This window comes from Peromyscus maniculatus, chromosome 7, assembly GCF_049852395.1.
Source record: "Peromyscus maniculatus bairdii isolate BWxNUB_F1_BW_parent chromosome 7, HU_Pman_BW_mat_3.1, whole genome shotgun sequence".
NCBI classification, from domain to species: Eukaryota; Metazoa; Chordata; class Mammalia; order Rodentia; family Cricetidae; genus Peromyscus; species Peromyscus maniculatus.
In genome coordinates this window covers 12,746,445-12,762,030 of record NC_134858.1, presented here as the reverse complement: position 1 = coordinate 12,762,030, position 15,586 = coordinate 12,746,445, and the positions used below count along the sequence as shown (strand labels likewise).

The following is a 15,586-nucleotide window of genomic DNA, read 5'->3' as shown; positions in this document are numbered from 1 at the left end:
TGATCTCTGTCTCTGACATATCACTGTGACAAACTGTGATAAATAACTTGGGAGCTTAGGCTGCAGTATCAACTGCCTCACCTCTTTTGAATATTCCCCCCTATCCTGAGGGGCACTCATCATTGGCTATTCCAACCTGTGTCTGTTTAGATGCTCTCTCCCTTCCCAGTGCAATACTTAATAGTTGTTTTTTTTTTTTTACTAGGTCTACAGGTCAAATTGTATGCCAAGTTAGACAAAAGGCCAGTTTTGAATGAAGGAACTGGGAATTAGGATTGCTGGGGAACCAGCTCCTGAGGCTTTTCCAGTTGCCTTTTGTAGCTTAAGGGTTTAATGAGCCCCACACCTTCTAAGAGCATCCTAACTAATTTTGAGATGTCCTAAGCTGGGACCTGGTTTCCCATCGTGGTAACTATGGCTCAGTCCTATCCTTGTGATAAAATTCTGTTACTTGGCTGTTGGGGTGATGGCCATGATGTGACATAAGAAAGTATAGTGTTGTCTTTTTGGTGTCTCTGGCTGTTATTTGATTTTCTGTTTGGCTTTCATTTCAACTATGAAATAAGAAAGCCAGAAGAAAGTAGCTTAGGCGATTTTTTTCGCCTAATTTAAAATGATTGCCCATGAGCCTCTCTCAGAGTGGTCCAGGGTTTATTTAGAGCCCTCAATAGAGTCCTTGAGGGTGATGAAGCTCATTTAGAAAGTGTATTGATATGGCTTCTTCCCTGACTGTTGCAGAATAGCTGTGACATTTGATTCTTCGGGAAAACAGTATGGTGCAGGCTTAGATCTTTGCAGGTAAAACATTTTCCATTCTAACAGACAAGAACATTTGAAGGGTCTATTTCATTCCTGTAAATGAGTAGATAAAATAATTTACCTGAGAAGAGTGTTTGTTTTGTATGAAATCAATTCAGCGCGTCACATCAAATAGAGAGATTGGCTTGCAAGATGGGGCTCTTTTTATCTCTCAAAAGACTGTCTTCTCACTCTTCCATCTTCTCTGTGGTGTGTGTGTGTGTGTGTGTGTGTGTGTGTGTGTGTGTGTGTGTGTGTGTGGCCAACTGTCTGCTAATCTTCTTCAATATGCCCAGACTATTTGTGCTGCCCTCCGGAATTCTGTGTGACTCACTTACCTGCCTCCCCTTGCCTGAGCCATCATTGCTCTGTGTTTTTTCCCTAGGAGTCATCACTGCTGCTGACATTCTTGATCGAGAGACAACGGGGTCATACTGGCTGACAGTGTACGCCACAGACAGGGGCGTGGTCCCTCTCTATTCCACCATTGAAGTCTACATAGAAGTTGAAGATGTGAATGACAATGCCCCCCTGACCTCGGAACCCATCTATTATCCTGTTGTCATGGAAAACTCTCCCAAGGATGTGTCTGTCATTCAGATACAAGCTGAAGACCCTGACTCTGGTTCCAATGAAAGACTGACCTATAGGATTACAAGTGGAAACCCACAGAACTTTTTTGCCATAAATATCAAAACAGGTAAGTACTTGCTTGGCTGAATTGAAATTGGCTGTCCACTTTTAAATGTGTTTTCTGGCCCTTGCTGTTGCTGGCTTTCCTATTTTATTGTCTATGGAACAGAGTCTTCTTTTCTGGGGGTAGTTTTTGCCCAAGTGGGTGTTTCTTCTGTCTACTTAGAGTGTTTCGATCTCACCTGACACTGAGGTGAACTGATGTAGTAATAATCAGAAACAGCACAGACAACAAGCTGCAGGCTTGCTCCAATCATTGTAAAACATGGTCCAGGACCTCTCAGATGGTCAGACACTCTTCTCTTTCTCCAGAGCAGCAGCCTGTTGCTGGGTTCATTGTGTGAGCTAGCATTGTGAGGCCTCTACTTCTAGGTCCTTCTGCCTTGCTTGGCCTCACTCCAGCTTTTTGTAAAGGAAGCTCTCAAAGGCTTAGCTATAAGTTCAAAAGTTTCCCTCCCTACATTCTCCATCAATGAAGTGCCAGTGTTCCAAAGAACTTCACATGTCTGTATCTGAAGCTTTACACAAAAGTAGGCACAATTTCATTTCCGACCTTTTGCCCAAAAGGTTTCTAAAGGCTATAAAAAGAGTTGAATTTGTTAAGTGTATGTTAGAAAGCAGTACTGATCAGGACAGTGTGGATTTGGGCTGAATGTGTCCTGACCAGGTTGCCGACTAGAACATGGCTTTGTGGTGAAGTCAATCTCGGCATGTTACTGCTCTCCTATACTGTGCCACTGTTAGATTTGAACAGAGACTTCAAGCCCTCAGGGAGAATGTGATGGTTGGGGACTTAATTAATTGAAATTTAGAATAATGGAATTCTTTCATGTTTCTCTGGGAAGGTGAATTAATGTTGGTCAATGTTGGGCTTGGTTGATGCTTGTTGGTGTGGATAGACTTTCCTCAGGAACACTAATGGAATTGGTCATTATTTGCCTTTATTTGTTAAAGGAGAAATATACAGTGGACATTATGTCCTTTATAGATATCAAGTTCCAATTCACAAAACTAGAAGGGTTTTTTTTTTTTTTGTTTTGTTTTGTTTTTATAAACCTAGTTCTGAGTCCATCAGTCAACTTTTAGTCATATTTCAATGCTCTTAAGAGTATTTGATCAGAGCTGGGCGGTGGTGGCGCATGCTTTTAATCCCAGCACTCGGGAGGCAGAGGCAGGCGGTTCTCTGTGAGTTCGAGGCCAGCCTGGACTACCAAGTGAGTCCCAGGAAAGGCGCAAAGCTACACAGAGAAACCCTGTCTCGAAAAACAAAACAAAACAAAAAAGTATTTGATCAGGACTTGAACTCTGTCTCATTATAAATGAAAGGTAGTGATCTGCTAGCAGTGTCTGGCCGAGGCATACTTATGCTAGAAGGAGAAGACACAGATAATGGAGCCTGGCCCAGCATCTGAGGCAGACCCAGCACAAACAGTCACCATATACCTGAGAACTAAGTCCTTGTTCAGTGCCAAGAAGACCTTCTGGTCCACTTCTGTGCTGTAGCATAGGACTATAAAATGTGAAGAGAGAGAAATGAATGCAGATACTTTACAGATTTAACAGGGGGAAGGCAGAGGGAAGGAGAAGAGAGAGGGGAGGAGAAGGAAGAGGGGAGAAGAAGGGAGAGCAGAGGAGACAGGAGAAAGGAGGAGAAGGGTGAGGGGAGGAGATGGGGAAAAGCAAAGGCAATGTCAATAAGTAAGTTGTGTGTGACATTTGATGCCGCAAGCTCAACATTATGCTGTTCCTTCTTGATCCTGTCACCATTTCAGTCATCAGAAGAAGACCTGACACCCTGCTTTTAGGTTAAAGGACTCTACAGAGGGACAAGTTCAACTGCTGCTGGCCTTTGCTTAGAGTTGAAAAAGACAAATACCTCTTATGAGCAGACCTCTAGGTTTTTCTGGCCATCCATCTTAGCCTAACAGGTTCCACGCCAGTGAGAGACCTTGTATCAAAAATAACATAGACATTGTTGCTAAAGAATTACACTCAAGGTTATCCTCTGGCCTCCACATATACATGGCCACATGTGTGTATATGCATGTAACACACATATACACACATGTGTACCCAACCATATACACACACACTCTTGAAAGAGGAATGATTATCATAGATAATATGTGTCTGATGTGAAGAACTTAGAGTAGACCTTTTGCACACTGTCTTTTCTGCATATGAATTTTCAGAAAGCCCTACATTATCATAATGTGGCTTACATTGCATAATAAGAGCCTTAATTGTATGCATAATATCTCTGTCTTTGCTAGAGATTTTTTAAAACTGTGCCCAGAATGACATTTTCATCTAACTTGTCTAATTGTCTCCAAGAAATGCACAGCATGCCTTGGTTTTCAGACACAATATAAGAAAACAATATATCTTGTTTATTCAGTTATTAAGATCATGGCACCTATTTCTTTTTATCACAAAATCCAATAAATAAGATCATAAGCTTAAGATATGTTTTGAGCTTTTGAGGGGCCAGAAGTAATATGAAAGTAACAGAACAGTTAACACTTGTGACCCAGTGGCAGAATCAACACTTAACTGAAGTACAGGAGCTTTAGTGAATATGGGTTTGGTAAGAGAGATTGGTCAGGGAGGGATTGCTTTATGTTTAGAATCCTATCTTTAAAATACTTGCCGTGGACTTCATAAATGTGAAACTCTATGAACCACCCTAGAGAACATGAAGTAAATCAGTCAGTCCAGGTGATACCAGCTTTCGGTGCTTGGGCAAGTTACTGATCCCCTCTGAAATTTAGTTTTCATGAGTGTGATGGTTAGCTTTGCCAAATTGGTGCAGCCAAGCATCATCTGGGGAAAGACAATCTATGAAGGATTGTCACCATTGAGTTGGCCTGTAGGCATGTGTGTGAAGGACTGACTTAACTAGATTAATTGATGTGGAAATACTATGCCCACTATGGGTGGCACCATTCCCTAGCAATCCTGTACTGTGTAAGAGTGGAGAAATTGAACTGAGCAAATGCTAGGAAGCAAGTGAGCATGTGTGTATTCATTTCTCTTTTCTCTCAACTGTGGGTATAATGTTAGCAAAGGTCTCAAGCTGCTCCTCCTACTGTGAGTTGGAACTGTGTACTACAATAAACTCATTCTCCTTTAAGTTGCTTTTTGTAAGGGTGTTTTATCACAGCAACAGCTATGAAACTAGAACAATGAGTAATGATTGCAGAAAGGAATTCAGGAGTCCCATGAGGACTTACCACACTGCCTAGCACAGCAAAGTCCCATGATAAATGATGATGCCCTGTCTGCTTTATGCTAATGGCAGGAATATGCTTTAATGTTTCTAAGCCTAGGTTTCTTATCTGGAAAGTGAACACAACTTTGCTTACAGCACAGTTATTACTCATGGACAATGGAAGTCACAGGGCATGTGGAGGATGCCAGTAAAATGCAGAACTCTATAAGAAATGTGTGTTATTATGACTACATCTCTTTTTTATGTGGGGGTGGGGTGGGGTGCATAGGTGTCTGTGTATATAGATGTTGTGTGGGTGGGAGGTCATATCTGTATATAGACATATGGAAACCAGAGGCCGAACTCAAAAAAAACACAATTGTTATTCTTCAGATACTGTTCATCTCGGTTTTGTTGTTTGTTCATTTGTTTGGTTTCTTTCTTTTTTTCTTCCTTTCTTCCTTCATCCTTTCCTTCTGTCTTTGATCAGCAAGCCCCAGGCACACATCTGTCTCTCCCACCCCAGGGCTGGTATTGCAAGCCCATGCTCTCTTGCTCAGCTTTTTATATGAGTGCTGGGGATCAAACCCAGGTCCTCTTAGGCTTGCACAGCAAGCATTTTGCTGACTGAGCTATTTCTCCAGGTTGTACTTTTTTCTTTCATTTTTGTAGCACTGGGGGGTCAACCTCACCGAAACTTGTAAGCTCCTTGTTTAGGGTGTTGCTCTTGTTGTGGGGAGAATCTGATGGACTCCCTAATAGCAGCTTTAATTTTCAGAATTTCTTCCATCCTTATAAAGTCATTGGTGTGAAATTGTGGCAAAAACATTGATGCAATATTTTTCAACACTGAAGCAGGGGATATAGGTAACCAGTACGTTTACCAAAGATTTGTACTCTGAGTTTTTAAAAGTGGAATGTTGTTGATTCTAGTAAACTAACCCTTTGTTCTCTCTGTGGTAGAGATGAAATTTAAAGAGTTTTGCCTTGTTCTGGAAATGTGTTACATGATAAATAAAGATGAAAATGATTAATGTAAATGTGAATTGTGCCAATGTTCTAGGTCTACAGCCTACAGCACCTAATGGATGTCACTGACCCTGAGATAGAGAGATTTCTTTGCTGAGCCAAAAGATCCATTTGAGTTTTCCCCTACCAGATTTGGAGCTGTGTAAAATAAGTGGGCTGTGGGCTTTCTTCAAGTACTTCTTGTAGGTTAGGCAGAAAAAGAAAAGCTGTCAAGTTGGAAAGTCTTCTTTGGCCAATACCCTGCACTAGCTGCAGACAGAGCAGGTGAGGTCACTCCAATGCAGCTCCTTGCTGGGGCTGCACAAGTGTGATGAACAAGAAGCTGTACAATGTTCAGAATCAAGTGAAGAGGAACTGTTCTTCCTTCCAGGACTTGCAGAGAGATGCAAACTGACCAGTCTCTGCTAATCCCCACAAAACTAGGGAGAAATGGTGGGAAGTTGCTCTGTAGCTTCAGAACATTTGCTTTATTTCTGTCTAGTGTGTTACTCTAGTTCAGCAGGCTAGCATTTGATAGAGCTCTCACTATGCATTAGACATGATTATTGCTCTGTCTGTGCTCCTCATTAGACAAACAACTGTGTAGACTACGAGCAGACTGCATCTGGGTGCCACTGTCTCATAAGAGTGCCTCTTGAAGGGACTTTGCATCACTTGACCAGTGTGTAGCACTCGGACTTTCCATTCAGTTTTATGAAGTGCATTTTTGGTACGGCTGTTTACCTGAATCTGATATTGGTGGATAGGAACATAAAAGAAGATGATTTCTGAACTAAGGAGATTTAGTCTCATGAGAAGATAGATCATCATACCTCATACAAGTCAACTGTGTAAGAAACTTGCATAAAATATGAACTACTGAACTCTGTAGATGAACTCTGTAGATGATGTAGATGAACAGGGTAGCTGGTATCAGGGCAAGCAGGCAGCTAGGGGAGCCTGGCAGCCCTGAGTGTCCAGAGGAATGGGCTGGTCCACAGAGGCAGAGTTCTGATCACGACCCAGAGAATATAAACTGGTTCAGTTAACCTCCAAAGCCAGTCCAGAGATATTTCAGCTACTCCAAGATGCACGCTCTTATTATTGAGGGGATTGCAAAAGATTTACAAATGTTATGCAAGATCATAACCTCCAGATAGTTGCACTTCTTTTGCTTGGGAGTTTGATGGTTGTTATGGTTCAGAGAGTCTTAAGAGTTCCTATTAAGAGTTCCTTTGAGAAGTCTGCCTCTTAAGTGATTGTTTAGAGGGGTAACGTACAGAAGACTGGAGGTTTTGTCTTTCTTCCCTCTGATAAACACAGGCTCAGGCATGGCATCCATTGTGTTGATAGCATGTGTCTATGAAACAGGTCCTTGCTTAACGCTGCTCTTCCCATGGATCCTTATCAGGACTTGGGATATCTTAGTTACCTTCTGCAGTTGCTATGTCTGCCTCTGATCTCTGACCATTGATCTGCTCATGGGCCTATTGTTTTACCTACATGTAAATGGTAGTTTAGGCTTAGCATCTTGGGATAAATCTGAGCACAATATACTTTATCTGCAAGTGACTAGCTCTGCACACACACACACACACACACACACACACACACACACACACACACACACAATCCCCAAATCATTTGAGAAAGAGGAGTCTTCAAAATTGTGTCTTCCATGGGAATGCCTCAAGTTCTACCTGACTATTGCTTCTTGGGATGTAGACACGTAGATATCTAATATCAAAATATTGGATAGCCTGAGTTTTTTCAATCAGCTGTGAATAATAGCCTCTTGCCTTTGGGTATGTAGTCTAAGAGATAACAGGTAACTCTCACCATTAATAAGAGAGTTAACTGAGGAACCCAAGCCATGCATCAACTTGATAATCACCAGGTGATCTTATTAGCTAAGGTGTCCTGTGGAGAAGCCTGGTAATTTGTGTTTCTGACAAATTCCCAGCAGAGGCTGAAGTCCCCCTGAGGAGCTTGATGTGTAGTCTCTAGACTTCATTGACCAAAGGGAGGTGGCTAGGCCTGAGATAGTGCTACAGAACAGGCAGCCAGCTTTGTAAATTACCCCAACTCTCTCATCTTACTGTGCTGTGGTTTTGAGAATTAACTGTAAATTCCAAGTCCCTTCTCCATCCATTCCCTACCAACCCTCATACCCTTATTCTCTTTCCGGTTTTATTAATTGGGTAAAAATGAAAATCATGTCCCTTTTATTATCAGTGTGAGTAAAACACCACAAAGTCTCATTTACAACGCTGGACATTATATAATATTTGGATACGCTTGTTAATTTATAATTTTAATTGTATTGAAAATAGTTTTCATGCAATATATTCTGATGATGGCGTCCCATCCCACAACTCATCCCAGATTCTTCCCACCCACCCAATTCTACATTCCTTCTTTGTATTATTTCTAAAACATAGAACAAAGCAGAATTGGTAAAATGGAGCTTAGACCTACTTTAATAAAGAAGCAATCATATCCAATTTCAGTAAAGTGCTTGAATACTTAATTGTCAAGGAAACACTACCTCACAAGATAGGAGTATTAAAAAATAATTTGCTCTCCAAAGTAAGTTAAGCCCTGTGCTTCTGCACAGCTCCATTTGGGGGTAATCTGCTTAGAACACCCCATGCTTCTGCACAGCTCCATTTGGGGGTAATCTGCTTACAACACCATCTCTTCCAGGAAACCAGAAAGAAACTGCCTGTACAATTACAGAGGTCTCAAGGGGAAAATAAAAAGCAAGGTGAGGGACAGAGCAAAGGACGGTGCTATTCCTCATTCTTGCTTTCTTGCACTGCCTTCATAGCAAATGGTAACTTCTCCCCAAACCAGTAAGGATGGCCTGAACGACACTTTGATATTCATAAGACCTAGGCACAAAGTAGACAATGTGGCAAATGAGTATGGATGGAACCGTAAATCACCCTTACTCCTTCATTCAGCCATGAAAGGAGGCCTTGTCCTATAGAATATTAAATTGTATTCATTTAGTCTAACAAGTTCAGGAGAACAAATGGGGCTCATGCAGATTTATTATTTAAATATTATTTAAATTCAGAGATGACCTTTGCATCCATGTCAATGTGTTCTAGATGAACAAGGACAACAGGAAAATCTCTGTGTTGTCCTTATGTCCTGAGGAGGATGGGTAATCCCCTCTGGACCAACTCACAACTGCAAGCTGGGATCATAGCACCTCTGGGATACTGAGGAATGGTCAGAGTGGCTATGGCCAAAGGACAATATGCTCCCTCCTACTGTGGGCACTGGCTGTACCTTGTAGGGCCAGCTCTATCAGGATGCATGTCGTTAAAGTCTGTTTCAGAATTTCTCAGCCCAAATACTTCTAGCATGTTAACTCAGATTGTGTTGTTCTGTTGGGAGATCTCATACACTTTAAAGTATCTAGCAAGTTTGTGGCCTCTACTACAACCTTAGTACACATCTCCTAGCTGCTGCAATGAAGACCTCTCCAGACTATATCAATTGTCCCTTACAGACAGAAATGCCCTTTCTGAAAACCACTGAAGTGCTGTGGAGCCCTTCAAAGGACCTTGTTTGCAAAGTATTCATACTAAATAAATGACAGGGCAGAATAATTTAAAAACAGTGAAACAAAGCATATATATGAGGCATATGTAAGTGCATATTATTACTAATAGTACATGGGAGCAGTTGGATGGAGGAAACGGAGGGAAAACGATGTAATTATATTTTATTCAAAATGAAAAGTAAAATATAAAAGGAGGAAATGCAAAGTTACCTCTTGTCCCTTTTTAATTCTAGTTTTCTCATATTTTAAAGGCCCTGTGAACACTTGATATCAACTCTATTAGAAGTAAAGGGGACCCCACGATAACAAAACTTCAAACATAATAATGTGTATAAAGTTATTGGCTCCTTAGTATTTGAAGAGGATTTAGCTGGCGACCAAACGCTCATCCAAGTCTGTTTTGAAAAGCTTTCTTCAGAAAACAGCATGAAGAGATTATTGGAGAGTTTTAGGCTTGAAATACTTTGTAGCTCCAAATCCTGTCCCTGCTTAAGGTCAGCCTTCTGATGAATAAACACACAGTGTGACTTCAGTCCTGCAGTAGAGTGGAATGAAGCAGGGGTGTATCACCCTTTCAACCGTGGGGAGGTAGTCAGCAGCTCAGGCTCTAGAAACTTCTGGTGTCTGCAGCAAGCATGCCATGGTATGTGTACAAGCCCCCAGGGAACTGAGGGGGGTTCCTGGGTGCTGAGATTGGGTTCTGGCATGTCATTGGATTATGAAGACTTAGGCTGAGTGGAAAACTGTACAACCATCAACAGCAGGGAAGTATTTGACCCCCAAATAGATACAAACTCAAAAAAAAAAAAACAAAAAACAAAAAACAACCAGGGTGTCAGTTTGAAAATGGCAAGTGTTTTATGTCACCTACAAGAAATAGCTTTGGATTTTGAGTAAGAGTAAATAGGATTACTTGGGAAAGGATTTTTGAAGTGCTGTTTATTTATAATTACATCACAGGATGGGGAGCTTTGATGAGAGGAACGGGGTTGTGCAATCAGAAGCTATGTGATTAAAGCTTGCAGCGATGGTACTGCATCTCTGACTGTCAATGGAGGGTCAGAGGCAGCCTGAGATGCAGTATGCTGGTCGCCCCTGAGGCTGGTCTGAGCCCTGTTGCCTGGGCCTCCATTCAGGCTCAGCTGCTCTGGAAAGCTATGAGAAATTACTGAAGATTATTTGGGAAGGTGATGGAGTCACATAAATAAAGTAGATGATAGAGATGTATTTATGAGTAAAAAGAAGACTGATTAAGGTCATAAATTTCTCTTTTATTTCTTGTATCTGGGTGTTATTTGCAGAGCAGTAATTTACTGTGTTGGTTTATTACTGTCTTCTGTTCTGAGGGAAACCTTGAATTTTAATTGAAACCACTGCCTGCCTCCCTGTATCTCTGGGTATTGGATGCCATTGTGAAAGTCTCCCAGATGCTTCCAGCGCCAGGCTATTGAGTTTCAGTAGTCCCTCATTTAGCATCTGCCAGAACACTGGGAAGAGACAAGGGTTCCTGCTTGTAGGTGATTGGCCCAAAGTCCCTCAGTAGTCAGCCCTATGAACATTACACAAGGTGGAATTTAAAGCAACCAATTGCCGATGTAGTCCTTCTTCTCTGGATAGAAAGTTAGGAACTTCAACTTTTGTCCTAGTTTTTAGCTAGATATGTGTGTTAGTGGTTTGAGTGGACACATGTGTGGTGTGACTAAGCATAACTATTTTGATTTTTCTAGAGCTTTATCTGTTGATGATGCTATCCTGTGTTTTAGACATGTTTGCCTAGGGTCATGAGGTTGTATGGAAGTCGTTGTTGACTGGTTTTTGGTACTTTGTAAATCAAGATCTCATCTATTTTTACTCACTTGTCATCTGTCAGGCTCACATTATCTGGAAATACCCCCTATAAATGAGCCCTGAATGTTACACATGGGCAGATAGTGTAAGATAAGTTGAGATTTCCTTATAGATTAGAGAACATCAAGGCTACTTTGGCCTTCATGCCACTTTTTCTTTTCTTTGGGTCTTGTGGTTGTCATCTTTGAGTGACTGTTCTTATCATCTTGAAAGTTTTATGAAGAGTTCAAGTGTTTTAAAACTCTATACATTCTGTTCACATTGAGGTAGATTAATTTAGGAAAGCATGTAAATAACAAAATTTCAAACCACTCTGTGGTGAGCCCTGACTGTTGTCTTATTAATTGATAGAAAAATTACATCATCTTAACTTTGCATAGTCAGTTAGGCTCCATGATAAACCTGAACACAGAATATGCCACCAAGAATGTGTTCAAGAGGATAAACACTTGGGTCAAACATCTTCACATTCGAATCCAGCTGCATCACTTGTAGCTTCATTTCTGCAGCTGCTATAAAATACCATGACAACAAAGCACCTTAGGGAGAAGGGTGTCTATTTGGCAGACAATTCCAAGTTACGGTCCACCATTTCAGAGAAGTTAAGCTGGGCACTGAAGCACCTAGTCACATCATATCCACAGTCAAAAGTGGAAAGAAATGCATGTAGCCAATGCTGCTTGCTGGCATGCTTGCTGGCATTCTTCACTCTTGCACAGTTCAGGGGTTAGCCTAGGGGATAGTACTGTCCATAACAGCCTGGCTCTTCCTACATCAATTGCCGAGAAAAGAAATTCCCCACAGGCCAATTAGATCTAGACAGTTCCTCAATTTAGATCCTTTCCCCAGGTGATTCTAGGTTATGGCAAGTTGACATTTAAAACTATCCAGCACAGAACTTGGCAATATGATTTTGGGCAGATTGCTTAACCTTTCTGGGCTTCAGTTTCCTCTGAGAAACTGCAAATGATCTTAATAGCACATTGATTTGCTATTAAGATTAAAGAGTTTAACGTATGTAAAGTACTAGAAGGAACACTTGGCACATAGCATACTCTCAATAAATGTTACATATTAAACAAATCTGCACATGCAGTTTGTTTCCGCTAACTGACATTCACAGTACATGATTAAGGCCTTAGACATTTGTGTTTGCAAACTAGGACTGAATGTAACACTTTCCTCAAGGTTCACTAAGTTCACTGTATGATTAAGACTGCCAGCAATGCTGGCTCCTATCTGTCATCACTTGAGTTGTGTCTGCCAAGTGGACAGTGAAGAAACAAAAGATGCAGACTCTCAGAAACCTATCTGCCTATCCAAGGTTGTTCTGCTTTTTACTCATTTATTCCTATGATGCCTTGCAAACGCACTGATGGGAGCAATGGGTTTTCTGAATTTCAATCCAGCCTCTGCCATTTGGTTGCTTTGACCACAAAAGGAGGGCTCATTTCGTTCCTGTCAGCCTCAGAATTGTCACTTGTAAATGAGAATTGGAGCAAGGATCAAACCTGCCAAACCCTAACCCTAGGTTGCTGCTTCATTTCCTGTGCAGACATTACTAATCATTGGTAACAACCTCTCATGGTCTGCTCATGCTGGCATGAACAGGCATCACTAAGCAAAGGCAGCATTATCTTATCATCTATCCATACTGGCACCAATTACTACAAAACACTGGTGGGAGCAGATGTTAGGGATAGAGCTACTTACCACTGATGATGCTAATAATAACTCTACCTAGGATTGTCCTAAGTCTTAAGTGACAGTGACATTGGAGAGAATACAGTGAGAGAAAAAAGTAGACTCAGGTTTTGAAGAGCCAAAGAAGCAATAAGAGTAAGAATTGCATTGACTATGCAGTGGGAAGGAATGCCTGAAGGAGGACCCCTCCCTGTGAGCTGCAGCTTACAGCAGCATCTCTGCTGCCCCTTTGCTAACCTCCAGTGCTTTCTCCCTTGTCGCAGTTACATTGAGGTAGAGGCTTGGACCATGGCTTTTTCTTCCAGAAATTTGTTGCTAGGCTTCAGAAATGATATCTGGCTGTAGTGGAATGTAGTTGCAAATCTGAGTGCCTACCGTTGACATACAGACAGATGAATGGACTGGCCATAGCAGACTTGGTCCCAAAGAACACAATGGCAAGTCTAGAAGTTACCAGAAGTCATCTGTGTTCTGCCCAGTTAATCTGTTGGTACTAATGCACAGCTTACCATTGAAGTTTGAAATGGGTTCTCTTTATATAACTGATAGGACCATAACTGTCTGTTACTGTGGAAACCACATCGGGAGTGAGGCTGCTGCCTGCCTGTTACTGAGAGGTGTTAAAGAGGAGGAAATGCCTGTACCTTTATATGTACTGATCTAGAAAAAAACAGTGGAAGGTGTCTGCCTGTACACACTCTTGACAAGACTCTCCATCTATGTCACTTGGAATCACTACTCATTTTTACAGTAAAATTCTGCATGTACTGACTAACATCATCTTAATTGTGTGCTTCAACAAAAGCTTAGATCTCTTTAACAGTTATTAGATAAAAATGTGCTGATTTAAGTTTTTTCCACAGTATTCTGTCTTAGTTAGGGTTTACTATTGTGATGGAAGGCCATGACAAAATGCAACTTGGGGAAGAAAGGGTTTATTTCACCCACAGTTCCATGTAACACTTCATTATCAAAAGCAGGAAGTCAAGCAGGGCAGGAATCTGGGGGCAGGAGCTGATGGAGGCCATGGAGGAATGATACTAACTTGCTCTCCATGGCTTGCTCAGCTTTCTCTTTCTCTCTCTCTCTCTCTCTCTCTCTCTCTCTCTCTCTCTCTCTCTCTTTCTCTTTCTTCCTTTCTCTCTCTCTCTTTCTTTGTTATTTAATAAATTTTTTATTCATTTTATTTACCAACCACAGATCCCCCTCTCATCTCTTCTCTGACTCCTCCCAACCCCATCCCCTCCTCCAAAAGGGTAAACCTGCCTTTCTTATAGAACCCAGACCAGCCCAGGGATGGAATCATCCACAATGTGCTAGGCCCTCTCCCACAATCACTTACACCTGGGCCATTAATCACTTACACCTGTATCTTATAAAGGCATTTTCTCAATTGAGGTTCCCTTCTTTCAGATAACTCTAGCTTGTGTCAAGTTGACATAAAACTAGCCATCACATGTTCCATAAAAAAACTCCACAAATATTCTGTTAAAAATTAATTATTTTAGTTTATTTGAATCGGCTTAACTATAGTATATTGAACAAGATGTGCATGAAAACTACCTATCTTCTCAGACTTATATCCTGAAAAATCCACCTATGAAGGAAGGGTTCTCCAGCCACATGGAAATGGACTAGCTTCTTAACTCCCTTAAGGCTCAAATTCCCCATGAGTATAATTATGGCAGTAAATGAGTTATTGCTAATATTCAATAGCTTAGTCAATTTTATGAAGTGTCTAGTTTGGCACTTACATGTGAAGTATTTACAAATAGTAATGATTATAATGAATTAAATGGATTCAAAATTCTTCACTTCAGAAATTTTACTTAAAATGAATCCTGCTTTGATGATTGATGGCAAGCCGTATGAGAAGCCTTGAAAGTCTTGTATGTCTACTATACGTTCATGTTTTATGAGTGCATACTACACATCGGGAACTGTGATAGGCACAGGATAGAAGGCAAGAAGGAATAAAATAATCAGCTTACCCTTCAAGAGCTCATCCATCAGAATTGCTTTGCCACCAATTGACATCATTGCTCCAGTCACCCAGTTTAGAATGCAGCAATTCATATTAAGGGCTTTATGTGAGAGCTTTATTTCTAATAGTGATAAATTCTCAGTATATTAATTGATGGTTCTAGGCAGAAAAACCTCTGAGAACATGAATGAGGCGAAGCAAAACAAGTTCATCACATTGAAAACAGGTTATTGCATGGGAAAAATGGAGAGCCTTTCCAGTGCACTGTTTCAAACACGCTGGCATCACATGCTTTGTCCAAGCGGGATGAATCCAATATTCCCTCCCACCACTTAAGCAAATTTCTTATCCCTGTAAAATCTGCTGTTTTTTTAAAGACATACTTCATCTCGGCTATGTACATTCTAAATAGTCCATTTTTTACTTAGTTAAATTGTTTTCTGTCATGGTGAGAAATGCTTTCTTCTGAAGAAATGATGTTTGGGTCCGGGAAATAGGGACATTTATTAAAATAGTGTATTAGGGAACTAGCTGTAGATATATTTTTTACAATTTTAGTTAGTATTTAAGAACTTTTAGTGCCCAGTGAAATTACTTTTACTGTGAAACAGCCTCTGTTAACAGGAGTCTCTGAATTCTCACTTTTGTACATAATTAAAAATCATTGGAAATTTATTTCTTGCCTATATATGTTGAGAAATGTCAGGGATGTTTAAGTGGATCTCTGCCGAGGCTTTGCTGGGTCGTAGCATCCAGTTAATGA

The 15,586-nt window shown here is 40.9% G+C and overlaps 1 protein-coding gene across 6 annotated transcripts in view; it reads left to right on the top strand.

Annotated features, from left to right (window-relative positions):
• Fat3 (FAT atypical cadherin 3) overlaps positions 1–15,586 on the top strand; it is a 599,580-nt gene that overhangs the window by 253,416 nt on the left and 330,578 nt on the right. For all 6 annotated transcript variants that reach the window (XM_006990546.4, XM_016008861.3, XM_042280463.2 and 3 more), the window contains exon 3: positions 1,184–1,498. In XM_006990546.4, coding sequence (XP_006990608.1) covers positions 1,184–1,498 — 315 coding nt within the window. The remainder of the gene's footprint in view (positions 1–1,183; positions 1,499–15,586) is intronic.